We start from the raw sequence: 27,360 nt of genomic DNA, 5'->3' as shown, positions 1-27,360 counted from the left end.
ACTTTTATTAGAAAAGTTATACATAACATAGCATCAACTATTTTCAAGAACAATATTAAACCCAATAAGCAACAAAAACCAGACTAACAAAATGTGTAACAAGAAACTAATGACCTTTCTATAATCAAACATTCAATTATCTACAATGTCTTTATACAAAAGGAGAAAAATCCATGGTTTACAGGCACATGATACTGAAATAAAGCGGCAATAGCAATTTTATACAATTATCATTCTCAAGAAACTGAATCATCAAAACAGGAATTACGAGTTCACAAATTTAAAACATCTCACATAATTTAAAATTATTGGGTATACACTGAAGTCTGAATGATTTTTTTTCCCATACAAGTGCCAACACTTAAGCTAGAACTTTTAGTGTGTAATTTTGCCCTGAAAAGTTAAGACATGTTTTGATAATCATAACAGTCACATAATTTCTGGTGCTACCTGGTCTGTTAATATTTAAAGCCTTTATTTGGATGTTTTTCTTCACAATTTATAGGAAACTATTGGATTTCTGTTGCAAAGCTATTACAGTTCCAAACAAAGGAGTGTGCAAGCTTTGGAAAAAAAGATCAGTACTAAAACTTACAATAAATATCAAAGAAGCCATTAGTTTTTACAGCACTGTCTGCTTAAAGGTTAAGTCTACCAGTTGTACAATTTCCCATCAGTCTGTCCTTTCAGTTAGCATAGCAATTTCTATTTTCATGATCTGAATACTCAAATATGTCCAAACATCTTTTTAAAACCTTGATTTATAGCTCCTGGAAAATTATAGATGCTTTTTATATTCATTCTACTCTAAAAAGTCTATTTCTGCTCATTTTAGAGTCTCACTAAAACAACAGATTTCAGCATAGTAAGATTCATTAAAAAGTTTCAAATGGAATGATTTACAAAATAGGGCACTTTAAACCAAGTCCTATCTTTTTATACACTACAATTTCACATACCAACCCCTACCCCCGATGGTGAATTGTGAAATTATACTTTAAAACTTATCCCAAGAAGACAGTCTATTTGGGGCACCATCCCTGAAGGACAGTGCTCCCTTCTAAGACTGCTGGGTGTTGCTGATGAGAAAAGACAATTTCTGTCAAAGATTCACACTACTGTTCTTAACTGTCAGATGTTTTTTCCTGAAACGTTCTCCTTTATAATGCAGTAATGGAGAACTGAGATAAAAACTCCAACCTTCCGTTGCTACTCAATTATATGCGCCAATATTGCACACATCTGTTGCGGACTGATCTTGGGGTGCTTGCTTTCTCCACCAGAATACAAACAAACACCATACAAGCAGTTCTGCTTAAAGAGGAAATGGGTAAATTTAAAATACTGGAAAAAATGAAAAGGCAGAGACTTTGTACAGACAAAAATCTAAATTTTCTGGAAGGGTTTTGTGTGCCCTACACATGGGGGCAATTTGTACACACTAGTGAAATGAACACTAGCTCTAATGCTTCTAGCTGCTCAAATAATGTGGAACCTTGGTCCCGGTGTTGCAATGATATCACTGTATGGTTCTTCCTGTGTCAGCTCAATAGCTTGCTGCTTTTTAAGAACCAAGAAGCTGTAGAACTTTGCCGCAGCTTGCTTTCTGTTTGTGTTTCGGCACAACTCAAGCAAACTGATAGATTCAGCTCCAGTTTTAGCGAGAGCTCGCTGAAATAAAACAAGAGAGGAAGGATTAAATGAAAGTAATCAGCAGACCAAATCAGTAATTTTAGAAGCATACTATTTTTGTACATTATGTGAATGTTTCTCATGTTAAAAAAAGCAAAGGGACAATGTTAACACAGACTCATTTCTTTGTAGATTTAATTGAACGGATAAAATAAATAGTAAAATATAGCACTTACAGTTTCGCAAACTTTCAACTATCCTTTGAATCTATTTTAGGAGACCCTGAGCATCTTGCCTGGTATTTCAGACACTCAAGCAATCTCCTCTGTATCTGATACATGAAAGCCCAAGGATAAGTGACACTCTAACCCTGTACAATGATTTGACAAATTTAATGATTCAACATATTAAATTTGCTCAACCAAAAATAAGATGTATACACACACCAAAGAGCTCTGCTTTGCAGAGTAACAATGGGAAAGTGTTCACCTGGATGCTTTCCAGGCTCAATTTTAGCCTAACAGCTTATGTATTAAAGTAATTTAAGGTATGTGGTTTTGGAAGAAGTTTCACAAAAGGCAGACTTGCTGGTTATGTAGCATGTAACTTTTCCTTTTAAGAAAACAATGCCAATAGCCTTTGACGAATTTTTTCTCTAAGCCTTCACCGGCATACCTGAAGACCATGAAGCATCTGCTGGGTCCTTTTGTTCCACCTTCTTTCCTCTTGATCCTGATCACCCCCTGAAGCATCTTCATCCTAAGTGAAAATGACCCCACACAAAACTGACAAAACTGCTACAAAATGAAGCATTTCTGTTACCTGCTGAAAGCTCTAAATTGTATATTTTGGTTAGTGGAAAAAACACTTAGCATTTAGTTCAGTCTTTTTTAAATTACAGAAGAATGTCCTCTGTGCATTTAGCTGATTATATGATTCTGTACTGATCTAGAAGCATGGGATCTACACAGTGTGGTCCATGGACTAATGCTGGCAAGCAATGGGTTATTGGCCGCTGCTAAGAAACTTCTTATATCAGGTGTTTCAAAAGATATGGGCTATAATTTATAATATATATTTAACTGTAATAGCCTGGTTCCTAGTCACCTGCCATCTACAAGATGGAGGTTGGCACTGGGCAAGAGCTGAGATACTCCCAAACTATGTTGGAACTATACATGATATCCAAAGGACCAGGAGTTAACAATCTCAAAAATATCAGAAAGCATAATTTTAAATACTAATTGAACACAGTCTGAGATACTCTAGAACACAGGTTGGAAGACCTCGGGGGTTAAATTCTTACTTTAAAACAATGTAAGGCTCATAATCAAGCCCTAAATGGTTATGAAACCTATGCTGGCATAAATTACAAATATGAACAGATGGTAATTGAGAATTAGTCTTGGAATAAACTTTAAACACAAAGGTTTAAATAAAATATTTGACAGGACATCAAATAGAAAAATATCTAAGTCTTCTATAACAATCTTAAAGACCCAACAAAGGCGGGGGGTAGGGGGTTGGGAAAACAAAAGAATTTGGCTAAGTTTTGCTTTTATTCAAACATTTTTCATCACTCTAATTAACTCAGCTCCAATACAAAAAATAACAACAAGCTGGTGGAAGATTTTCACTAAATCTGGATGGGAATGTACTCATCAGATCTTTTTACATTTCCTTACCTCCTCCTCCTCCTCATCTTCTTTCTCCTTCTCCTTCTCTTTTTCTTTTTCTGGTAAAAGTTCTAACTCTGGAATTAACTGACAGATATTTGGAGGTTCTTCTGGGGGCAGCTCTACAGGAGGTATTTCCATCTGCTCTGCCTGCTGAGGCTTAAAGCAATAAAAACAAGGCAATTTAAGGATGCACATTTTAAAGGTAGCTTCTTTTAAGTATGTAGTTGCTGCAGTTTTCAAAATGAAAAGAAATACTGGGGTCACACCTCCACACTTCCTCATAATCAAAAACTGATTACAAGTCTCAACATTAGTTTACAAAAGAAAATCCATTCTCTGTCTTATTATCCTAGAGCAAAGGTGCTTTGTTTTTACTTACTATTTGCAAACACTTCTTAACAAAAAACCCTCAAAACTTTCTGTATTAACATTTTAGGAATAAATAGAATCCACTGACTCCAGGGCAATGCAAAATGGCTCTAACATTAATTAGCCTGGCACAGGCAACCATAACTGTATAAGACTGCTTTAAGGTTATTGCAACTCAGCTTGAGTGCTAAATAGGCCTTTGGGCTCTTCCTGAAGCAAATAATACAAATGAGGAGACTTGTTTTTCTGGATCCATTTCTTGTATTTTCTTCTCTGACTTAATACAAACAAATGAGAACATTAAAATACTGACAAGGGAACAATTATCCAGAGAGTGGTTCCTGAACTCAAAAAGAAAAATGCGCCCAGCCTTTTACAACTCCTTAACACCAGGGGGGGCTTAGAGAACTAGTTCTTAAAATTTGCAAGGAATATTCTTTTGCCAGTGTCTTGATGGAGGCTGAACCAAGAGCCTAAGGTACCCAAAAGTCTCCCTTTGTCCAAATTAATGTATTCTATAGACTTAAGCTTGGGAAGCTTCAAACCAGACCACCTTTCTTTTCACTTACAATAGGACACTGAAGTGAACTTAATGGTAGCCAGTTTAAATGAAGTAGCAAGATGCTACTTTACTTTTCGGACAACGAGATAGCCTGAAACTACTCTGTACTATAGATAGGCAGGAATGTTTGCTAAACAATAAACCAGAATTTGGAAGAGAACAGAGGCCTAGGAATAAATCTACACTATATGGTCAATTAATTTAGCACAAAGGAGCCAAGAGTAGACAAGGAGAGGACAATCTCTTCAATAAATGGTGCTGGGTAAACTAGACAGCCACATGTATAAGAATGAAATGGATTAAAGACTTGAATCTAAGATTTGAAACCATAAAACTCCTAGAAGAAAACACTGGTAAGAAACTTATTGGTCTTGACAGACCCTTTTGGATTTGACACCAAAAGCAAAGGCAATAAAAGCAAAAATAAACAAGTTGGACTTCATCAAACTAAAACACACTACAAAGGATACCATCAATAAAATGAAAAGGCAACCTACAGAATGGGGAATTATCTGCAAATCATTTATCTGATAAGAGACTAATATTCAAGATATATAATATAAACAACTCAACTTAGCTCAAGAGCAAAACAAACTGAAAATGGGCAATGGATCTGAACACAAATTTTTCCAAAGACAATATACCTGATGACCAACAGGTACAAGAAAAGGTGCTCAACACACCTCTGATTAGTCAATGTAAATAAAAGCCACCTGACACCTGTCTGAATGACTAACCTGTTAGAACACCAAAAAAGACAAGAGCCCAGCAAGTGCTGGCAAGGATGAGAGGAGAAAAGGGAACCCTCACGCACTGCTGGTGCAAGTGTAAATTGGCTCAGCCATTAGGGAAACAGTGTGGAAGTTCCTCAAAAAATTAAAACTTAAATTAAAACCTCCAGAAATTGCACCTCCAGGTATTTATCCAAAGGAAATGAAATTACTATCTGGAAAAGATGCTTCCAAGCCATGAAAACCACCTAAGGGTCCATCAACACATAAATGGATGAAGAGAATAGGACACACACACAGATCTGTTATTCACCACAAGAAATTATGCCTTTTGTGACAACATGGATGGACCTGGAGAGCACTATGCCAAGTGAAATGAAAGGTGAGTCCTCTATGACAGCTGTGTCACTTATATACGCAATCTTAAAAAGCTGACATTCATAGCAGCAGAGAGTAAAATGGTGGTCATGAAGGCTAGAAGGTGGAGGGAATGCGATGTAGTACATGTTGGTCAGAGTATACACCTGCAGTTATAAGTAAGTTTGGGGGATCTAATACACAATATGATGATTACAATTAACAATACAATTGTCCCTCTGTATCTGCAAGGGATTGGTTTCAGGATCCCTTCTAAATAGAAAAATTCATGGATTGCTCAAGTATCTTACATAAAACACTTATTCCAGACAGCCCTCAGTATACATCCATGGATATGGAGGTTCAACCAACTATAACTACAGACTTCAAAATTGCTCAGAGTAGATCTTGTGTGACAAGAAAAAAATCTAATTCTGTACAGTGATTGATAGTAACTAAACTTATCATATTAATCATTTCACAATATATACATGTATCAAGTCATTATACTGTACACCCCAAACTAATACAATTTATATGTCAATTTTATCTCAATAAAAATGGAGGGAAAATGTTCCATTCTTGCTAACAGTTATTTATCAGCAGGAAGCTTGTTCTATTTTACTCAAAATGTATTTAACAGGTTCCTTATGTTGCTTTTCTTATTCTATCTAGAATTGTCTGATTCACCATGGGCTAATGTTTGAGAAATAAAATTAGAACCTAGTGTCAAGGATTCCATATTAGCCAAGGATGTTCAGGCCAGTCTGAAGCAAGATTATCCAAGAAGAGTCAGAAAAAACCAAAAACTTCTAAACTAAAAACCACTCCCACTCAGGGCACACTGTGTTTAGATCCCTGGCTGCCGTTCTTTCTCTCTGGATCCATTTCTTGCTATTTTCTGCCCAAACCAGGATACTTCACAAGGTCTCCTTAAATAACACTTGCTACTAATAGCGATCCTTAAAATACTGTCTGAACATCCCAAACATTTTTGATGGAGAGATGTGCTTACAGGGATCACGGGTTCTGGGTCAATTTGTCCCGCTTTTCGTTTAACTCCCTGAGGTGGTGGTGGGGGCATGGCTGACTCATCCAAGTTTGTTCTGCTGGTCTCCATCGACTCCTGGAGGCGGCTGGGCTCTTCCAAAATAGGCTCATCTACAGTTGGTCATATGAAGAGAAGACTTAGGTCATACAGTCCTTAAGAATATTTTAGAACCATTTAATATTAATATGCTACAACATAGGTACTTTCCCTAGTAAGGAAGACAGAATAAAATTTTACCTCCACAAAAGTTACTCAATTTATAACAACACATTTAAAAGTAGGAGGGAGCTTTAAAAGGACAGATGCCACTTCCAGTCCAAGGCAGGACAATCCTTTAGCAGACTAACACTCAGCCAAGTCCTAAACCTCTATGCAATCAGAGAATATAAAGCATGTATTTTCCTGTTCAAAATTTGAGTACACTTCTTCGTTCCTGATTTCTTTCACTTTGGCAATATATAGGTAAAATTTAAGCTAAATGTTCACTTAAACTTTATGAGGGAACTATTCTAATAAAACAGACCGATAACATCACGCTGCTGATGTTGCTGCTGTTGGTCCTCTCTGGGAACCTCTGGATTTTCAAATTCTTTGAGGAATTCATCCAAATTATCAGCCTCTCCTCCTTTCCTCCTTTTTCGAAGATCTTCTGGTACTAGTGGTGTAAGACAGCGTGTAAAGAGCTATAAAAAATTAAAAGATCAATTATATAATCTTTACTACCAATCACAAGAAATGAAAACCTACCACTAACATTACAATGTTTTAATAGTTGGTGTATATATACATAAAATTGAACACGATTTCTACTTAATGTTATACCATATTCACACTCCATTCTATAATTTGAAGTCCTGTAAGATTTTCATTGCAGCAATTTTAGAAAATTTGAGGAAATTTTTTAATCCATTGTTTACCTTGGAGATTTAGTTTTAAATTTATTGACCTGCAGTTTATTTTCACATTTATACACTTAAAACTCAATCTAACTGAAATCATACCCAATAGCTTTACATGGACCCTTTTCACTTAATGATATGGTAATTTTATTAACTATTATTTCTAGTATGTTTAATGACTGAATATTCCACTGGGTGGAAATATATATGGGTGTGCATATATATGCCACATTTGAAAGATTTTTTAAATATTTTAAAGTTCTTTAGAAAAATTTAACTGTAAATAATTATTTAACATCTTCATGGAGTAGTTTTTTCCCCCCATATTTTAAATTATCTCCTCAGGAAAAATTACTGACAATGAAACCACTAAGTCAAAACAAACAAACAAACAAACAACTTGAGAACCTTCTTCCAAATGATTGTGCGTCTGAAAAAACGGCAGTTTTAACAAAGTTTGCTGCTTTAGACTTTTGATTACTAAAAAAAAAAAAAAAAAATTGGTTCTAAGAGTATTTCAACTCTAGAAAAGGGGTTGTAAATGAAAAGAAATTCTCATAAAGCCAGAAATCTGTATTGTGGGTAAAGTAGAACCAAGCCATGTTTTAGCCAGAAAGCACCATCTACAGAATATAGACTTGAACCACAGTACACACTAAGGCAACAGAACTAATACTTTATCACAGGAAGTTGAGGAGAGAGAACTATTACTAAAAACACCAGTGGCTTTTTAGAATAGTGAAAATTCATTCACATCTTTTAGAAATGTAGGTGTCACTTATCATAATCTTTCAGATCAGGTTTATGTTCAGTATACTGTGGTTTAAGGGAGAAAACAGAAGATGCCATATGGCTGGCTGAACAATACCTGATCAAAAACGATGTAAAGAAAAGGTTTTAAAGTTTATTTTAAAAAATGATCAAAATCTGTATGAAATTTAAAATCCTGCAAACGCTATTACCTTCAGTAGTCTGTTATTCCATAAAGGCTGAGCAGGTAAAGAGAAGAGTTTTTCCACTCCTCCTGTCTCTTTCCACATCATCAATTTCTTGGTGGGTGGTGCCAGATCCAAAGTAGTAACAATATCAGAATAATCACTAAGCTGGGCTCTAATTGTCTTGCTATCCAACTCTTTGACACTGTCAACAATGAGCTTCCTCTTCCTCTTGGCTTTTGTTTCTTTGACTGGCATGATAAAAGAAAATAAGGTCATCTTTCTGAGAGGCCAGCAAGAACTGTACAACTTTGGTCTCATTGTATTTCTGCCTTTCTACATGCCTAGAAGAAATGTTACAACTTTGATGAGTACACAATCTATTTTAACTGATGTTTCCCAAGCACCATATAGAAGCTGACATATGATAAATATTCAATAAAAATTTGCTGAATGAATATGTATAGACTTTTAGCACAAAATCGGCAAAAAAGAAAAAAAAATTCTAAGAACCAATTCATTTTTGCCCATGTAGTTTTATACTGTAAACACGAAACATATCACACCTCATTCAGAGTTAGACCCAAGCGCTAGGTTTTGCCAATTAGGTGAGTGACCATTAAAAAAAATTTACTTTGCTAACCTCTTTATTTTCTCATCTGAAATATGGCCAACCATTTACAAGGGATTGTAAAATAATTAGTATAGTGTCTGGCATAGATTGAGGACTCCATAAATGGTTGCAATTACTATGACTTTTATTAGAAAAGTTACAATTCCTATATGGCAGCTGCATAAGCACCTTGATGAAGTGAAACAAGCCCAAACCCAGTTAAATGAACCTGAAACTCCATCCTGTACACTTTTTGTGTTTTCATTTCTAATCCTTACTAAATTCTTACAAAGCAGGTAACATTATCTCAAGTTTCTTAAGATACAGAAAGGCTCATGGTATTAAATAAATTCCTTAAGATTTCATTCTGTCATACATTCTATAACTCTATTGGTTTTAGAGTTAAAATATGCACGTCGTTCAAAATTCAAGAAGCTGTTAACACAGTGATAGCCTCTGTCCAGCCCCTGTCCTCCAGCTACTGAGTTCCCTTCCTTGAAATTAAAAGTTCAAGTTCTTGTAACAGCTGGCTAAACTCAGCTGTCTTAAACAATGCAGTATTTGTCCTTTTAAAGATCTCTGTGATATCTGTCAATAATACAGTACAAAATTTACTTAATTACCCAGGTTACCCTACTATTGAAGTTCCGGGAGGAAAGACTTGTTCATTTTTATATTTTCAGTTCCTAAATCGAGTTCGTTACACAGAAAGCACTGTTTTTAAACCAGAAGCCATGTACCAATTTTGGTGATCAGATTCTAAGTAGAAAATCTCGAAAAGTTAATCTTGTTTTAACTTAGAAGTAATAACAATATCTTGAGTCACACTGTAAATAACTTATTCCATCCCACTGTACCCAAAAACCATTTAGAAATTTTTAAGTTTCACATCCAAATTACATATTGCCTTTTCTACTCAGAAGAGGCACCTCCAATTATACTTTGCTATGTAAGAATTCTTATTTAAGCACTATAACTGATTTAGTCAATCTTGTTATTTTACTGAAAAATGCCTTGCAGTGTTTTTAACCTATTATACATGTGACCTGTTTGCATTTTTTTGTAACCCCCAAAGACTGAGATACATATTTGCAGAAAGCCTGTTTCATCCTTTGGAAAGTTATTTCACAGCAACTTGTAAAAACATTCTGTAAGATACTAAAATTGTCATTGATTCAAGATTCTACGATAGATGTTGGACAAAGGAGAAGTTATTTAAAATGAGATTACTAGGAAGTGTGTTTGCTCACCAGTGATATCAATAGGTTCCAAAGCAAAGGCTTCTTCCTCATTTGGAACAAGCGTTGTCTGATCAGTCATAGTTGGCATTGGTTCGACAGGATCCACTGAGTCAGGACTATCAGGCCCACCCACTATAAAAGCAGAAAGTTGGTCACAGAAGGCTTGGCATTTACTATACATCCAACAAATGGCAGGGAAAAAACCCCTGTGAGTAACTGAAAGAAACCCACTGGTACCAAAGAGAAAACATTTTTCTAATTATAAGGTCCTTCCAGTTGACCTCCTGGCCAAAACACAGCGAGGAGCACAGGGTTAAACACGTAAGAGACTCAAGTATAAGCACCTTTTAAGTTTCACAGTTCATTAAAAGCTGAAATGGTTAGTTTTTGGTCTCCTACATGAAATATGTTTTTGGATGCCATACAGTCACATGCAATCACTGAGCATGAAATGCTTACTTGACACGTTATCATCCTCGTCCATATCATCATGTGCAGGCTGCTCTGGCAACATCACCCCCGCCTCAGACAGGGCAGGGGGGTCGTCAAAGATACCGCCATCATTATTACTAATCAGCTTGTCATCTGAAATAGGGAATGTAACTTAGTTGCAGTTTAGAAAAGAAATGCTGAAAGATCAATAGCCAATAACTGGGAAAATAAAATTATGTCAAAATGGAAATTTTAAAAATTTAAATCTGTATTCAGTATGCATCTGTTCTCTTCATGGTAGTATACGGAAGTATTAAATACTTCCACACATGGGAAAAAAGTCCCCTTCTTAATTTTAAAACTTATACTTACAGACACAGATAGAGAAGCCTGAAGAATTAATAAAACTTAAAATTCCAAGACAAGCACTTATAAACAAAATTAGGTATTGCTAACATTTTAAGGTTACAGGCTTACAGAAAACTTCAACTGAACCAACTGGTCACAATTCACATACATATACCCAGAGAGATGCTCTAGACTGAGAAATTAGCAGCCACTCTAAAACACTGCAACTAAATAATTTATCACCTTGTAGTGACTCACCTAATATACCACCATCATTTCCTTCTCCAAAATTGTCATCCTTATATTGATCTTCATATTCTAAATGGTTAATTTTTTCATTAAGATTGCTGGTGCTTTGCTCAGGCTCTAATAGGAGATTAGAAGCACCAGTGCTTGCTAACATGTCATCATCCTCGAAAGCGCTGCCTTCTCTCATTATCTCACGATCATCCATTCCAAAGTCACCTAAACAAATTTTAGTCAGTCATTAATTGAAAAAAGTTAGAAATACTGCTGACACAAAAGAAAATGCCTTATGATTTAATTAGAATGCCATATTTGCCTAATAAAGTCTTATGTATCTTTGAATATTGAAACATCTGGTTTAAACTTTAAATCTTCAGCATCTACATTGCATAAACTGATTCTGGGGTGTGATCAGAAAATTCAAATAAGATCCAAATTTAGGTTATCCTAAATATGTCTAGTGACATAACTTTAACATTACAGCTAGTGGCTAATGATTTCCTTCTCTATTACCAAAATCATTTTCTTGTAGAATACTGATGTTTCCAACTTCTTCTCTCATGGTTATCTCTTCCACTCTACTCTGGTTCAGGCTGAACTGCTGGGCCACATCGATGTCACTATAAAAGAATTCCAAAAACACTTTAGTCTCAATTCTCACTGTATTGTTTTATAAGGGAAAACATATCTCAAATTCTATTCTATAAGGGGGGAGAAAAGCAAACACACAACCTATGGAGCCTAAATATTTGGTATTAAATAAATACAATCCAAGAATCTAAATGATTTAGAAGCGAATTTCATTTGTATTTACATTTTAAAAATGTTAATGACCAGTGAGCAAAATATAGTATGCTGAAATCACTATATAAAGCAACATGGAATACAGAAAGGAAGAACTCAGAGATGCCTGGGTTAGAGAACCATGGGTTTCCATCAGGGCCCTGCAATTTACAGGCTATGTGAACACTGACATTAACTGCCTTTTCTGGAACTCTGTTTAATATGAACCAACCTCAGATTGGGTGATACTGCAGCATGCATTTAGTGGGGAAAAAAACACCTGCACATAAGCAGACCCTTGCAGGTGAAACTGGTGTTAAGTGTCAACTGTACACATTATATACAACTGGCAATGTATTGATAATGAAAGAAACTGGATGATCAGTACCTGGAGTTCATAATACTAATCACTCTTACTTTTTAGCTGTGTTAAAAAGGAAAAATTCCACCATAAAAATTAAAAAAACAAACAAACAAAAAAACCCACCAAAGTATAGAGAAAAAGTAAAGCAGTCAAATAGTGCCAAGCACTAATTAACACAATAAATTCAAAGTAAGTAGTAAATTTACATTTAAGCCACAGATTGTTTTTTTAAAAAGAAAAAAAAAAAAAAGTTCAACAGTGAATGGGGCTTGAGGTAGAGGGTTTCCTGGTTAACTGTGCTACTCAATCACTTGGTCACAGTCGCATGCCCCGTCACGGTCCTGAGACCTGGCTTCTGAAGACTTGAGAAGAGGCAGACAACCCAGCAAAGCGCGCGGTTACAATGGCCATCTCTGTACAACTTTCTGTTCTCAAATGTGTGTTGTGACAACGACCTTCACTCGCTCTTTGTATAAAGTTATCTCACATGTTTATTAAAAAAAGAAAAAAAAACTTGTGGCTGAGTATAGCTTGGTCAGGATGATAAAATGCTAGAAGATGTTAGTAAATACTTCTGGAAAAAAATCATGAAGCTACAGTTCAAGTTTATTGATATTCTCATGTAAAGTGAACAGCTAGACAGCTGTTCAATTTACATTACGGCCTAAGCAAATCAAATTCTCCTTAGCAGTGGTAAAGCTGACATCGTTTACATGGTTTTCTCACAGAAGAAACACCTCCTAATTATATGTTTCATATTTATATACTATCATAAATACAGCATATGCATTTTGGCTACATGTTAACTCAATGTCAAAACATCCCAAGAAAACTATGTATTTGTAAGCCAGTAATGTTTTTTGGTACACCAAGTCAATAATTAAAAAAAAAAAAGGAGAGAGAGAGACATACTCTAAGTCAGGCAGTGGCTGATCAAAATCATGAAATTCTTCAGGTAAAGTAATGGCATTGTACGCAGCTTCTCGATTTTCCTCAGGCAGGTCAACAACACCTGGAAAAGTAACAGTAAGCTTCAAGCCCTGGCTATACCAAAGATTATCAAGGGGTCAAGGAAGGTAAAATATCAGTTTAATTTCCTAAGGTTAGATACCATGAGGGTTGCTTCAGTACCACTGAAGCACAAGTACTTTAAGTTTTTCTAGAATCATAATTCACACTACTTGAATCACAAGAAAAAGGTCAAAGCACTAATTATGAATTAAACTGAGAAATCTTAAATAAAAGGACATAGCAACAAATAAGTATCAGTAATAGCTTTCTATATAAGCATGAAATTTATGAGGAAAAGGAATGACTGCAAGAGTATCACAAACGTTAAGAGGAATTAGTTATTTTAGAAAAGTGGGATTAAATTATTTTTTATTTTCTTTACATTTTCCCCTATATTTTAAAGTGGTCTATAATAAACATACATTGATTTAAGATAAAAAGAAACAAAATGTTATTTCAGCAAAATACGCTTAGTAGCCTACAAAGTAGGAAACAATCAGGTATCATGCCCTCTGCCTAAGCATTTCACTTTTAATCAAATCTTAGAATCTCAAAGATTTCACTATTCATGTTACAATAATTTGAAATAGAAGAATACAACATCAGTAGAAATTAATAGCATAAAGCAGCTCTCCTACACACTGAGATTATTTTAATCAGAATAAAATTTCATCAATACTTAAAAAAAATTATACAATTGTAATTATCTATGCAGATGGAAGTTTGGTTCCAAGGGTTCAGTTTTAGAAATCAACTATTACCTGAAACAAAACAACAAAGAAATATAGAGAACATTTAATAAAGTTTTAACAACTTCAGTTAAAAATAAATTTGATTTTAAGACTACATCAAAATTTTAAGATTTTTTTTCCTGAGCTGTATTTTTAAAAACATATAACAATGAGTTTTCAATACTTCAACCTCTGATGACTGCTGAAAAAGGAGTTAAAAGGGTGGCTCCAAAGGAATAACAAAAAAGGTCTGCCATAATTCCATCCACAGAACAAAACTGAAATGGGCTATCTCCCTTGAAACACTGCCTCTCCAAGCTTTGCCCATTTTTGAAGGGCTCCTTGTACTGCAATTAAACTATGCCCATCTAGAAATACATGCTTAGCAGTTTTTTCACCCTGAACACAGTAAACTTCAAAGTTAAAACAAGAAAGTCAACAATACCTGGCCGAAAAGCCATCTTTATCTTAATGAATGCCTCATTACAATCTGCCAGGAGGTATTTGGCTTTTCTGTGATAGATTCGAACTACTCCCAGTAAGAGATGTCCTGATGTTCGGAGTGCCATCTTCACCTGCGGATTAACATTAATTTATATAGTAATGTTCTGGTTTTAGAGAAAATTTCAAAGCCTGTATGTTGTGCAATTTATAGGCAGTTTATATCTCTTCATACTTTTAACCATTTATCTGAAGTTACCTCATAATCGTGACTGAGCGACTTCACTTTCACTTTCCTGCACTGGAGAAGGAAATGGCAACCCACTCCAGTGTTCTTGCCTGGAGAATCCCAGGGACGGGGGAGCCTGGTGGGCTGCCGTCTATGGGGTCCGTACAGAGTTGGACACGCCTGAAGCGACTTAGCAGCAGCAGCATAATCATGTATATTTTTTCTCACCTGTAAATTTCCTGAGTGTACCCAAAGAACAGACTGACAGAAATCCATGAATGAACATGGATGTGAATGTACATATTAAGCAAGTATTAAGGCAACCCATGAAGTGCTATCATTAGCACACTAAGTATGTGACACTTTTGGATGCCAATCCAGAGTCACTGCTCCCTGTCAATTAACTGAACTCTGATTTTATGTGGGAAGTGAACATCCCCAGACTCGAAAGATGATGGTCTCATTCATCTCTGCTGATGCTTGTTTCTGAGTGGGTATATAACCTAGTTCAACTAACAAGGAATATTAAGTAGGTCAGAGAATTCTGAGATTTTCCCAATTAAAAAAACAAAACAAAAATCTCCACAAAAAAACTGAACACTCTCTTCCTTCTCCCCTCCTGCACTTTGAGTAGGTGGAGCTTATAGCTACTTGCAGTAGCCCTGTAACCACAGGGCACAAGCATGAGGACAAAGGACAAGAAGCCAACAAACTAAGAAAGCTGAGTCTAGGTGAGTCCTTGGATGACATGTTTGAACTGCTGAACCAATCCTAGATCTTCCTACTTCTAAAACTTCTAGTTAAACAAGACCGCTAATTTCCTGTCTAAGCCATTTTAGTTTTTATTACCTGACTGGAAAGCACACTAACCGATAAAGGGTAACAGTACTCTTTTTTTTTTTTTAACAAGAAATCGCACTCCTCAGCCTGTATTTTATCAAGGTGGATCTTGACCAGTGTTTATGGGGTGGGTCTAGACTGAGGTCCCATCACTTCATGGGAAATAGATGGGGAAACAGTGTCAGACTTTATTTTGGGGGCTCCAAAATCACTGCAGATGGTGACTGCAGCCATGAAATTAAAAGATGCTTACTCCTTGGAAGGGAAGTTATGACCAACCTAGATAGCATATTGAAAAGCAGAGACATTACTTTGCCAACAAAGGTCCATCTAGTCAAGGCTATTGTTTTTCCAGTGGTCACGTATGGATGTAAGAGTTGGACTGTGAAGAAAGCTGAGTGCTGAAGAATTGATGCTTTTGAACTGTGGTGTTGGAGAAAACTCTTGAGAGTCCCTTGGACTGCAAGGAGATCCAACCAGTCCATTCTAAAGGGGAGGAGTCCTGGGTGTTCTTTGGAAGGACTGATGTTCCATTCTAAAGGGGAGGAGTCCTGGGTGTTCTTTGGAAGGACTGATGTTAAAGCTGCAACTCCAATACTTTGGCCACCTCATGCAAAGAGTTGACTCACTGGAAAAGACTGATGCTGGGAGGGATTGGGGGCAGGAGGAGAAGGGGACGACAGAGGATGAGATGGCTGGATGGCATCACCGACTCGATGGACATGAGTTTGAGTGAACTCTGGGAGTTGGTGATGGACAGGGAGGCCTGGCCTGCTGCAATTCATGGGGTCGCAGAGAGTCAGACACGACTGAGCGACTGAACTGAACTGAACGGATGGACTCCACTAACAAACTGAACATCTACTGTTAAAAGACAGCCATTTTGCTTTTTTGCATTTCTTTTCCATGGGGATGGTCTTGATCCCTGTCTCCTATACAATGTCATGAACCTCCATCCATAGTTCATCAGGCACGCTATCAGATCCAGTCCCTTAAATCTATTTCTCACTTCCACTGTATAACCATAAGGGATTCTGATGAAGTTTAGAGTTATAAATTCTTATTTAAAACTGTAATAAATTTCTGACTAAATCTAAGACACATCCGATGCTGAATCTCTCACCCAATTAAAACACTGCTCTTAACTGAAAAATCAGACTCTCCCTTTATGGCTTGCCTCAGGAAATTTGAAATTAATAATGACTACACCTAACCCTTCCCGTGAGAAAAAAGGAGGCAAAAAACTCAACAATGGTATGCCATTATCTTGTCCAGAATTAGCAACTTTTAGAAGGAGGTATACAGAAAACAGAGTAGCGGTTACCTTAGAAGAAGGGGATGGGGGAGAGGCAAAGGGGCAGAGGGATCAGCTCTATGGGAGTGGATGGAAACAGAACTTTAGGTGGTGAGCTCGGGGCACGGGATACCAAAGTAGAAATACAAAATCTATTACGTAATGTTATAGATCAATATCACCTTAAAGTAAATTACTTACAAATGAAGGTAACAGTTTAAAAAATGTAGTGTTTGGCCAAAGGCTTTCTTTCTTTCTAGATTAGTTTGGCTCATAATTTAGTCTAGAAGGAGATAAAATGAGGAGTGGAATTTTTGCTGCTGAGCTTGCTTATTATTAAGCATGTAGGTATGATCAAGAACACAGGGTATATACATCCAAGGACAGCTCTACAGGGGCTAAGAGGGACCTTTCCAACCAGAGCGGGGGAAGGCACGGAGTTCTGAGTGTACCATCTGTCTGACACTTGTTCTAAACAACTAAATCAACATTTCCCCACAAGAACTGCACAACCAGAGCAAACATTAGAAATTTTTAGGTCATTTCACCCCGTGGAGGTATCTATTGTGATACATTCGATCACAATAAACCAAAATCTAAGAACAGACTTAGAAATGATTTTAAAGTTATAAGTGTCCCTAATGGCGTACAAAGTACTCTACACGTATTATGAAAAAATATGTTTTTTTAAAAGCCAAATCAGCTTCAGTATTTGCTTATGGATTTTGTTAAAGATCAGCCACACATATCCACTTCCAGAAAACAGTGCAATTTCTCCTTTCTCCGTTTACTTAATTCAGTAAGCATACCTATAAAAAGAAAACATTTCTCAATTTGACCAGCAGTGCACACTGGTACAACTTCCCCACAGACTACATTATTAATGCATCAGATATCTTAAAAATAAGTATATCACCTGCTCCAACAATCATATTCCTAAAACATCAACATTAAAGAAAGACACAGAACAAAAGATTTTACAAGTAACGGTTACCAAATGGTAGTTTTTTAAAGAGCAAAATAAAAACTTGTAATCATACCACTTAGAGCAATCTTTAGTAATGTTTTAACATGCCTTCTAGGCTTTTATATGTGCATACACACAATTTTCCTTTTTGTGTGTGTATGTGTACATAAAACTGCATATTGTTTTGTAATGAGCCTTTATCCAGGAAAAGCTCTGTCTATAGTGTTATTGTAATTTTTAATGGCTGCATTACAAAACCAGAGCAATGCAGAAAATTTGGGGAAAACTATGGATCAGCTCCCTCCTTTCAAAGACTGCAGCTGGTGAAACGAATCCTGCACAGCCACAGCTATGAATCGAAGTCCAGTCCCTTCCTCTGGAGTCCTAGGGGCCAACTGCGTTTTGGAATTCAAAGCTTTTTTGAATATTATAAAGTCAGTGCAGTACACATGCCATTTATCAAAACATTCCCAGAAGTGTCTGCAACAGCGCCCCCCCACCCCTCCCCCCAAATCATACACTTTAGTGTTTCCACAGTGAATTTATGAAAACACAAATGACCTCACTTCAATTACAGTCAAGTGTGTTTCTGGGTTTTTCTCTGCATTTTAAGTTCTGTGCATAAGACACTATGACACTGTACAATACAACTGCTAAAACGACGGCAGAGTTATGAATAGAGCTTTTCCCGAACGCAGTCTTGTTACAAAACATACAATGCAGTTTTTGTATACAATCATTAAAAGGGAGAAAATTACATGTATAACACATGCACCCATGAAAGTCTAGAAGGCATACCAAAATACTAAAGGTTTTTCTAGGTGGTAGAACTAAAGGTCACTTATTTTCCCATTTGCAGAAAGTTTTCTAATTAGTATTATCTTAGAAATAATAAAACATCTTTTACACCATAAACTCTATATTAATAACTCTCAAGCTGGCTGAAGTTCCATAGAATCTTTATAATGTACTCTAATTCCAAATCAAACTTTCACTTCTCCCCTGTAAAACATTTTTCCACATAACTTTTCTGAACAAGTGTCTGCTACATCCCAGGTTTATTCTTGGATTCTCTTGCTCTTTCAGCAATGAAGAACTACTCTCATTTAACTGTCAATTGTAACAGTAGTTCCCAATGCTGATCCAGAGATCTGGAATCTTTAAAAACAGGAAAACTGGTAGATTTATGTGTATATGTTTATGTAAAAATACAATATACAGGAAAGGACCTTTAAAACACAGACGTAATATATGTATAAAAAATTACATTCAAGGACTATACCTTTGAGATTAGCCCTTCATACATTTTTTAAATCAACCTGTTTGTTCCTCAATGAAATGCTAATAATGTTAGTAGCTTTGTGTCTGTGTGTTTTAATGGTCCTTCTTTGGCAACACAAAAAACATGTATTAAGTCACACTATTTGTGAAATCCAAGGGTGGAAACCACTGCTTCAGAAGTTTCAGAGGATATCAAGAGCATCTCTAGAAACAGAGCAGCAAACAAGGCAGATAAGGTTAGGACATTCCCAAGCCTTCCACGCTAGGGGCACACAGTGATTAAGTATTTAGGGAAAGGGCATGGCCAAGTACAAGAGTTCTATGATGGGAAAAGGTTGGTATCTTCAAGTAAGAGCAACGCAGGCCTGTGAAGCTGAGGTGGAGCAAGTGTTCCGGACACTGTTCACCATATGAATAAAGTAGTTAGATCTGGCCCCTGTAACATTTTCCAAATGATGGGTCCTTATTTTGAAAACTTTATATAAATTCTATAAATTCCTCAATCAAGAACACCTATATACATATTTAGTACAAAAACATCTAGAAAGTCAAATATAAAATATCTGGGTACTGCTAGACCATCCTTATCTGTCATTAAGAGGCAAATGAAAATTATCTTTGTACTCACCACAGAATTTTTAGAGAAGAGAGTATCAAATTGAAACTCTGGGTAATCTATGGATTTTCTTTACCCCCAATATACACAGATGCCTGCCTAATAAATCGTTTTTATAGAATTCTATTTCACACATCAGTGAACAATCAACAAAGTGAATAAAAATATCAACATCAAACATACCTTTGGTGAGATGATACTCTCCACACTGCTCTCTAAATTACACTCAAACACATGGGCTTTGGTTAGCTTCTTATCCCAGTGGGCCGCAAGCCAAATTTTGGCCAGCGGCCCTCTTTTACTGAGGACAAAATGTGCGTAGAACATTGTTCTGGTTGACTATGAAACAGGAGGAAACCTGAGGGGGGAAGAAAAGTATAAATGCCACATGAGAACTGAATTATCAAGATGTACAAGAAACTGGGCTTCCCTGACAGCTCAGTTGGGAAGGAATCCACCTGCCATGCAGGAGACCCCGGTTTGATTCCTGGGTCAGGAAGATCCCCTGGAGAAGGGATAGGCCACCCACCCGTGTATTGGGCTTCCCTTGTGGCTCAGCTGGTAAAGAATCCGACTGCAATGAGGGAGACCCGGGTTCAATCCCTGGGTTGAGAAGATCCCCTGGAGAAGGGAAAGGATACCCACTTCAGTATTCTGGCCTGGAGAATTCCATGGACTGTAAAATGGAGTCTCAAAGTGTTGGACACGACTGAGCGACTTTCAAATAAATCTGAAAAGTCTCCTTTTAAATCTGAGAACTATGTATGAAAGGCTCAAGTGAAGTAGAGTATAAATTAAAAGAAAAAAAACCTATTGTTTAATTTTGATAGCATTAAGAAAAAGACTGCTCCTCCCATATTAAGGTGAAAAGGGGACAAAGGTCAGATCACTTTTATGCCACACTGTCATCTTATAATAAAAGTGCTAGTATGTTTTTTCACTTTAAGTAAAAATTGTCATCAGAAAATCTACTCTTTTTGAAGTTCCATCCAGTGTTAATTCTATTCCAATCCAGACTACTAACTGTGAAAGTAAGAAGTAAGTTTGCTTTCGGCCAAAAGTTAGAAAATTTATTCCTCATGATAAGAAAAGAATGTCCAGGAAAAAAAAACACTCAAGTACAGATATTAATCAATGAGGAAATTTCCATTTTAGAACCCCATTTAAAAATGAGATTCTCAGCCAAATGCATTATACAATAATTGCTACCTCATGTCAAGCATTTTACATTTCACCAAGTTGATAAGTGTGTTGGCCCCATTTTACAAGTGAGTAGTTTAGAAAAGCTGAGCCTTAAAAAGCAGCATTATCTAAGTTTTCTCAACTCAGGAGTCTGGAAAGCACCTGCCTTCTTATAATTTAAATACTAAATCTAAAACAATAATACAGTACACAATTCATCATGACTGAAATATTCTTAGTAGAAATACAAGTATGTTATTTTCCTTTTAGTAATCTAATGTATAAATACTTAAAGCAAAAAAAACAGCCTGAAATACTCTAGCTTAGAAAACACACTAACTGTGTCAAACGGTCATTTCCCTTATACCATGTAGTTTTTCTTTTCCACAGAATTTTAAAAATCTTTCACCAAATGAATTTCTATTTTTTTCTAAAATGTCCGTAACTGGAAAAAGGTAAGTCATACCTCTACAGAAAGCATGAAAAGTAAGTAAAATTTTAAAACTTACTGCACACCTATCCCTTGCTCCCTACCATTCCTAAGTTCTGGCCAAACACCAAATTTTCTTTAAACTTTATCATTTTTTGAATGTTACAAAAAGGGAATCATACAGTATCTGACTTTGGAATAGCTTTTTGGATTCAGCATCATGTTAAAAAATCTATCAAGGTGTTTGGTGCATGTATTAATAGTTTGTTTCCTTTCGACACTGAGCAGCATTCCCTGGGATGCGTATGGTACCACAATTTGCTTAGCCATTTTACCTATTGAAGGACATCTGGTTGTTTCTAAGTTTTTTGACTATTTCAAATAAAGCTGCTATAAATACTTGTGTATATAGACTTTTGGTGAATATAAGTTTTCACTTTCTAAGACAAATAGTCTGAGCTGTGACTGGACAGCACAATAAATATTCCTTTAATTTTTAAAGAAACTTTAACACTGTTCCTATCAAAATTCTAATGAGGCTTTTTAAAATAAGCTACCGACAAGATTTTTCTGAAATTCATAAGGAGAGGCAAAAGACCTAGAATAACTAATTTGAAAAACAAAAACTGTGAAAACTCATTCTACCCAATTTTAAGACTTATTTTAGAGATATACTAGTCAATTACTGTGTGACCAGAAAGACACAAATCAATGGAACTGAGGAGAGAACACAGTAATATATCCACACAGTTAAGTCCAACTGATTTTTCACAAAGATGCAGAATTCAAAGGAGGGAGGTAGTCTACTAGTCTTTTTGACAAATGACACTTCAGTGATTAGGTATCACCCCACAGGCAAAACAAACAACAACAAAAACACAAAACCCTCAACCCAAGTCTCACACATTATATAAAAATTAAATTACAGACTCAAATATAGAACTGTAAAATTTTAAGGGGGGGAAAAAACACAAGAAAACACCTTTAACACCTGAAGCTTTGTAAGAATTTTTAGACATCACACCAAAAACATGTCCCATAAAGGGGAAGAACCTATTATGAAGGAACCCACTGAGGATGCAAAGACAAGACAGAAAATGAGAAAACATATGTGCAAGCCACATATCTGAAAAGGACCTGGATCCAGAATATAAATAAAGAACTCTCAAAACTAAAGAGTTAAAAAAAAAAAATCCAACTAGAAAAGGGCAGGTATTTCAAGGAAGAGAATATACTGAAGGCAAATTAAGAACAAGATGCTTAGCACTGCTAGTTAAGAAAATGCAAATTAAGACTCAATAAGATATCACTGCACACCTCTCGTAAGAGCTAAAATAAAAAATAACGGCAACAGCTCATGCTGGTGAGGGTACAGAGAAGCCACATATCTCATAAATGGCTACTGGAATGCAAAATTTCCTGTTGAATTAGCTTAAGAAAAAAAGATCCAGACTAAGTCAATTTGAATTTTCATGCTTTCATAAAGGGACCGTAACTTTAAATAAGAACTTTGCTTACTGTATTTTCAATTAAAAACTGTGCTCATTCTTGCCCGTACAGTACAGAAAATACATATATACTAAACATATTCCAGGCAAGAGATTTCACACCTGTCAAAAATGTTTGGGAGGGTGGTGGTACAAGAGTAATAAGGTCAGGTTTGCCTCATCTTGATGCCAATAATTTGATGGAATTTTCATTCTCTGAACCAGATGCTTTCAGGGGATCATTAATTCACACAAGGAAAAATTATTCAGAAGAAAAAATAGGCTTCATCTGCCTAAAGTTGTGAAGTTTTTCTTGCACATGTGGGGTAAAGAAAAGAACTAAAGAAGAATTCAGGTCACTCTAAAGTAAAAGGACTAAACCTTCCCGAACTGCCCCCATCAAAAAACAAAAAAACAGCACAAGTGTACCTTATACCCTAGTAAATCAAAATATGCTTCCCATAATCAAGAAGAGCCTCCTATGTTGTAGCACTTCTACTTCAAGCTTTAAAGTCTGTTAGTATAAAAACCAGGCTGCCTCTATAGCATTATAAATATAATCCACAGGATTTTGCAGAAATCCAATATGGCTCTGAAATGTTACTAAAAACACTGACTTAGAAATCAAGTCGGTGATGCACAATAAGCCCCAAGTTTTACTACAGAAGACAGTCATGTTCCAAATAAGTTAAAAGAACTCTTACTATTTAGCACCTACAAGACTCTGCTGCAGTCAAATACTAAATATGTATTTAATGAAAATGGAAATGAAATACACCAAGTGATCTCATAATTGATACATGTAAAAAATTTTGGAAATTTTAGAAATTGAAACTGGCATGTCTCAACAGGTGTCAGTAGCTCAGGGCCAGCACTTCAGCTGCTGGTTAAGAGTTCCATGCTTAAAATATCCCAGCTATGTCCAGACAGAGATTCCTAAACAGATGCTTTCTTGGCATTGGATGGGGAGTAACTAAAGCGGAGTGGTGCTAAAATTAATCTGGGAAACAATTAGCAACAGGAAATCACCTTAATAACTAAAGGAAGCCTGATGGACAGTAGTGATGAACTACTGGCTTTTATCTAGATAACGGTAAAATTGGATCATCCTGGCCTTTTGCAGCATTTCTTTCCCTTACTGATACCAAACCTTTAGCCTGACCCCCACCTCCACAAAAAAAGGTTGATTAAAAGTTCTCAAGATTCTAAATTTTGGAACTCCCTTACAATAGATCTTAGCAGAAAGCCTACATTTCTGCTTACCAGAAATATAGCTTACCAATTTCATAATTTCTCAATTTTTTTCTAAAGCAGCAACTTTTAAAAACTGATCCTAAAAAGTAATTTAAAAAATCTGATATGAAATGGCAGACTAGCATTTAGGAACATATTCAGGAACGCAAAAAATGGCAATTTCTTTAAGATATTTCAGAAAAACCAAAGTCAAATTACAGCTCATGTTTCTACAATGATGTTAAATCATTCTAATATTTCACTCATCTGTTAGAAAGCAGGGCAAGATAGTGGTTGTATAAATTGGTATGCCCTCTTTGAAGGGCAATTTGGCAAAATCTTATACTCTCTAGCCAGAAACTGGGCTTCCATTAATAAGCCAAAGGTATACTTGAGGACGTATAATAATGATAGATCAAAAATTAAACTTACTAAGCTCTAAGGATTTTATGTGTCCATCCTCTTCATGACAGTCTTAGAAGATAAATACTGGCCCATTTTATAGGCCAAGAAAGAAAAGGAGAGGTCTAAGGAACTTGGCAAAGGTCACCAGTATTCAATGCAAATGCAACTTGAACTTCAGAGCTCACAAGCCTAACTAAATGTTTTGTTGCCTTGCCAGCTTGACTACAACAAGGTATTAGAAAAAAACCTACCTAGCCCCTAAGACGGAGAAAGCAATGGCACCCCACTCCAGTACTCTTGCCTGGAAAATTCCATGGACAGCAGAGCCTGGTAGGCTGCAGTCCAGGGGGTCTAAGAGTCAGACACTACTGAGCGACTTCCCTTTCACTTTTCACTTTCACGCATTGGAGAAGGAAATGGCAACCCACTCCAGTGTTCTTGCCTGGAGAATCCCAGGGACGGGGGAGCCTAGTGGGCTGCCATCTATGGGATCGCAGAGTCGGACAGGAGTGAAATGACTTAGCAGCAGCAGCCCCTAAGAAATGATTTTAAGCAAATCAATACAATCAGGCAATAGAATTCTAGGCACTCTCAAAACAATGATAAAGTATTGAAAAAGAGAATTCTCTCCATACATGTATGTTAACACGCACTTGCAGGAGCATAAAATACCTGCAGAGTGAAAAGAGAACTGATGAAACTGGTCACCTCTGAAAAGTAGGTCCAGTGAGAAAGTAAGGCCTACCCTTCTGCACCGCCGGGCTTTTTTTTAACTTAAAGCATACACAAATGTCACCTATTCAAAGTAAAAACAATTCTATTGGGAGTGCTTTCTCAGTAACTAGTGAATTAGGCTGGTTATTCTGTGGTGTTCATTTTTCCTAACCATAAAAAACTGGAAGGTGGAAATTCAGTGATTACTAACCTTGGAAAACATCAACATCTAACTCAGGTAAGAATGGAACTGTCTTCTGGGGGGTATTTGGGGGGAGGGTCTCCAGAACAAAAGGTATTTGCAATGCTACACATTAGAGCTGCGTCCCTTTTGATACTAAAGTTCTTTGAAGGAGCGTTTTACAACCAGATAGTCCTAGGTTCAAGTTCAGCTCCCTCCTTAGCTGTTCTGTAACTGTTGAAACCGATTTAACATGTGAGTCTCAGCCTTCTCAGCTCTAAAATGGGGATGTTTCCTAAACAGGATTTTGAGAATTAAATAAAACATCATACCCAACACAATGCCTTTATAGACGCAGTTACTCTGAGAAAAAATCTCCTCCAAAGTATACAGAAGTTATCAAGAACATGCCTAACAACTCTGATATCACAACATTTAAACATAAAACATAAAATCTTCATTTTCAATATCAAGAACTTTCCTTTCTGTACCAAATTATACGAGAGAAAACTCAGAATCTTTGTGTTCCAATAAATGGGAACTCACCAGGAGAATCTCATCCTCAAGAAGTTAATTCTAGAGTGCAGTAATGTGTTGCCTCTAAACACAAAAATGGTAAAGATTATGCGCTACCAGCATAATTGACTTGTATATAAAAAAGCACAAAGTCCACTGAGTTATTCACTACTGTCATCTCATCTGCAAACTGTTAAATAATTTAATCACTGGATATGGCACAGGTCCCCATCAACGTCTTTTTAAAAGTAATTGATTAGCAGCCTCCAACAATAAGCAATTTAATGACCCTACAACTTCAAAAAGCTTCCCCAATCTGTCTTCAACATTCTGCACAATCACACAGCTCACTGGCATTGACATTCATTGGAAGAAAATAGAAATTTATTTTCTGCAATTCAATGATTATAAACAGCGTAAGGAGAGCAGATGTTAAACTTTGGCTTGCAAAGAGAAGCCGATAAACACTAGCCTTTACCAGAAACCCTTAAAAACACAAGCGCGTTTTCGAACGCTGGTAGCCTATCTATCAAATCTAAAGGCGGCCAAACCCTCCAGCATTTCCCTCTTTGAAGAAGGTCGCGAAGTCTGGCAGCACAGCTCGACAGTGTCACCCCTGAACTATTACAGATCCTTCTCAAAGCCTTCTCAGCGAGGAAAAAGACACCACTTATTTGTCAGAAACACACACTTCCCTCCCAAACACAACATTCAATATCCTCAATCTCCAAGAAAAGTCTGGGAGGAAAACCAATTATGCTAATTTCCCGAGAATCAGAGGCAACTTCCCTCAGTCGCGTTTTCTATTGGTCTAACATTTGCTATCCCCATCGTAACCATTTTCCTTAAAAAAAAAAGGGGGTGGCGGGGAGGGGGAGCAGCAGCAGTCCCCGGCTGGGGGCCCGCCGCATCCTCCGGGCCCGCGTGTCTTCGATCCCCGCACCCGCGCGCGAAAGACGGTTGCGGCCCCTCGGAGCTGGCATCGCGGGCTGTCGCCGCCTCCCGCCCCGAATCCCGCGTCCTCCCAGACAGCCATTTTCACCCGAGGAGTAGGCGGCCCGGTCCGAGAGCGGGCTCGTTTAAACCTCCTGCTCGCCCTCCGCGGCCCAGGCTTTCCCCCGCTCCCCGAGGGACCCGCCGAGTAACGGCTCCTCTGGCCTAGAAACAGACCTGGACCATTTGTTAGCTAACAAGAGACGATGCGGGCCCAGGCGGCGCGGGTCCCGGCCCAGGGAGCCGGGGCGGGCGGCGCTGCCGTCCCGGGGCTCAGAAGAGAGGCAGCACGGCTCCGTCCCGGGGCGCGGGCCGTGCCGCGGTCTTCCTCGCCCTCCCGCCCCGCGCCGGAGTCCGGCTCCCCGACGGCAAGACGGCGGGGATCGGGGGTTGGGGGGGGAGGAAGCTGGAGCAAAAGAAGGGGCCGGCCGTCTATCTTACCTTGCTCTCCGCCGGGAGCTGGGCGGGCTGGGTGGCCTGGGGAGGGGAAAAGGGTCGGGGAGGGGGCGGGGAAAGGGAGGGGAGCCCTAGTGCGGTGTAGCTTCGCAGCAGCTCCCGCTGCCGCCA

At 37.3% G+C, this 27,360-nt stretch overlaps 1 protein-coding gene across 1 annotated transcript; it reads right to left on the bottom strand.

Annotated features, from left to right (window-relative positions):
* Nucleotides 1-27,360, bottom strand: RAD21 (RAD21 cohesin complex component). Its single transcript, XM_068983492.1, has 14 exons — nt 27,235-27,360; nt 19,836-20,010; nt 14,430-14,559; nt 13,155-13,254; nt 11,609-11,715; nt 11,108-11,314; nt 10,529-10,654; nt 10,079-10,201; nt 8,243-8,466; nt 6,905-7,064; nt 6,346-6,491; nt 3,318-3,467; nt 2,308-2,391; nt 1-1,671 (listed from the first exon to the last, which is right to left on the bottom strand). The coding sequence occupies exons 2-14, from the start codon at nt 19,977-19,979 to the stop codon at nt 1,480-1,482; spliced, it is 1,893 nt and encodes a 630-aa protein (XP_068839593.1). The 5' UTR covers nt 19,980-20,010; nt 27,235-27,360; the 3' UTR covers nt 1-1,479.

This window comes from Capricornis sumatraensis, chromosome 11 (assembly GCF_032405125.1).
Source record: "Capricornis sumatraensis isolate serow.1 chromosome 11, serow.2, whole genome shotgun sequence".
NCBI classification, from domain to species: domain Eukaryota; kingdom Metazoa; phylum Chordata; class Mammalia; order Artiodactyla; family Bovidae; genus Capricornis; species Capricornis sumatraensis.
The sequence above is the reverse complement of the archived record's forward strand: the minus strand, read 5'-3'. Positions and strand labels throughout refer to the sequence as shown.

Bases quoted from the DNA above. Each gene is read 5' to 3' on its own strand.
- RAD21 (XM_068983492.1), bottom strand. From the start codon at position 19,979: ATGTTCTACGCACATTTTGTCCTCAGTAAAAGAGGGCCGCTGGCCAAA. The intron at 8,467-10,078 runs GTGAGCAAACAC...TTATCATGCCAG, and splicing joins GGAACCTATTGATATCACTG to TCAAAGAAACAAAAGCCAAG. The intron at 7,065-8,242 runs GTAATAGCGTTT...AATTTTTTATAG, and splicing joins GGAATAACAGACTACTGAAG to CTCTTTACACGCTGTCTTAC.